At 47.8% G+C, this 1,878-nt stretch overlaps 1 protein-coding gene across 1 annotated transcript; it reads right to left on the bottom strand.

The window, feature by feature from the left end:
* Positions 1-462: 462 nt before the first annotated feature.
* LOC106012737 (rho GTPase-activating protein 7) lies at positions 463-1,288 on the bottom strand (the record flags this gene model as incomplete). The annotated part of the gene is given in 1 exon segment (XM_013086551.2): positions 463-1,288. A coding segment is annotated over 1 exon segment (241 nt), but the record flags the coding sequence as incomplete, so codon positions are not given.
* Positions 1,289-1,878: the final 590 nt, after the last annotated feature.

Raw genomic sequence — 1,878 nt, forward strand, 5'->3', positions numbered from 1 at the left:
GACAGACAGAGACCAAGACAGACAGACAGGTATAGACAGACAGACAGACAGACAGAGACCAAGACAGACAGACAGAGACCAAGACAGACAGACAGGTATAGACAGACAGACAGACAGACAGAGACCAAGACAGACAGACAGAGACCAAGACAGACAGACAGACAGACAGAGACCAAGACAGACAGACAGACAGACAGAGACCAAGACAGACAGACAGACAGAGACCAAGACAGACAGACAGACAGAGACCAAGACAGACAGACAGGTATAGACAGACAGACAGGTATAGACAGACACACAGACAGATAGATAGATAGACAGACAAACAGATAGACAGGGGTAGAGGTCAGCGACAGACAGACCGACCGACCGACAGACAGACCGACAGACAGACAGACAGACAGACAGACAGACAGACAGACAGACAGACAGACAGACAGACAGACAGACAGACAGACCTACCTGCCAGTTTCCGGCGTCGTATCTCGCTGATTCCCTCATCAAACTCCCCACTCCGGAAGTTGCGCACACGCTCACTGAAGCTACGTATCCAATTGTGATTGGCGAATCCTTTCTCAGGGGGCGTGTCGAGGCCGTCGGGCTCGAACTTAGGCTCCACCCACTCGCCGTGAGGGGGCGTGTCCCTCTTCTCCGTGTCGTTGTTGAAGCAGGAGGCGGCCATCCTGGACAACTTTCCAGACATGGGCGAGGTGCGGGAAAGTTGGCGCCAAACGATCTAGAACTTTCCTGACATTAGTTCTGTATAGGAAAATTGGCGCGAAATAAATCAGATCTATTTTCTGGAATTCGTCACTGATGACAAAACATTTCCCGGTGACAGAGAGCGGTATGACACTCAGAGAGCTGTACAATATGCCTGCTGCTGACGTCACTGGTGGATGAACAACGCACTTCCGGTGGCAGAGTACGGAGCGGAACTAGCACGGCGAGGCCACGAGTAACAACTGTTTGGGTGAAGACATAACACTATTTGGGACAATTATCGTTTCCGAAGGCTACAACATCCCACAAGAATACACTCCCACCCTCGAGTCAGGGAATCGTCTGCTAAGGTAGTCGCTGGTAAGACAACATATTTCCAGGGGGGGGGGGAGAACCCTCGCACGTGCAGTAGTTGCCGAGTTACTGATTGGACCAGCTAATACGTCCTTTTTAGGTTTAGTAAGGTTTTACGGGGCTCACAACTGCATAAGGTCATCTGAGCGCCAAGAGGTGGATGTCAACAGAGAAGTCCTTACAGGGAATCAGACTTACTCTGCTCACCTTTCTAGCTTCAACAGCACAAAGTCTGCTTCCACTATCAAAGCACCCCGGAAATGGCGGGTCACAAGAGTACATCCGACCACAGAAAACCTCCTGGTATGGAAAACGAACATCTAGAACGGCCTGTTATTTCTGAACACGGAGATATTCCCAAAAATCGAAAGCGCTGTCAAGTTACTTACGAGGGTTCATTGGTCAGTGAACAGGCAGATAACTATTTCCAAGAAACAAGACAATTGGAAAACCATATTACAACAAACAAACAACACTATATTACAATAAATAAATACATAAACACGTAAATAAACAAATAAATAAATAAATAAATAAATAAAACGTATTTCAACTAAACTACATCTAATAACCACCAAGAGTCACTGCAATAGCAACAAAGCGCTTAAATCCAAACACTTGACAGATGTGAAATAAGCCAACAGGTAGGGAAACGACACTGCTGGGACCTGTCAGGGACACCCGAGCGGAGGGAGAAGCGAAAAGCTCAGAGAAGCACAGAACCTACTCCACTCACTGCACTAGAGCTGGGCCACGAGTCGCTTTACTTTCACAACATCCGGATACTAGTAGTATTAGTGC

The sequence above is a fragment of the Aplysia californica genome, unplaced genomic scaffold (genome assembly GCF_000002075.1).
Source record: "Aplysia californica isolate F4 #8 unplaced genomic scaffold, AplCal3.0 scaffold00478, whole genome shotgun sequence".
NCBI classification, from domain to species: Eukaryota; Metazoa; Mollusca; class Gastropoda; order Aplysiida; family Aplysiidae; genus Aplysia; species Aplysia californica.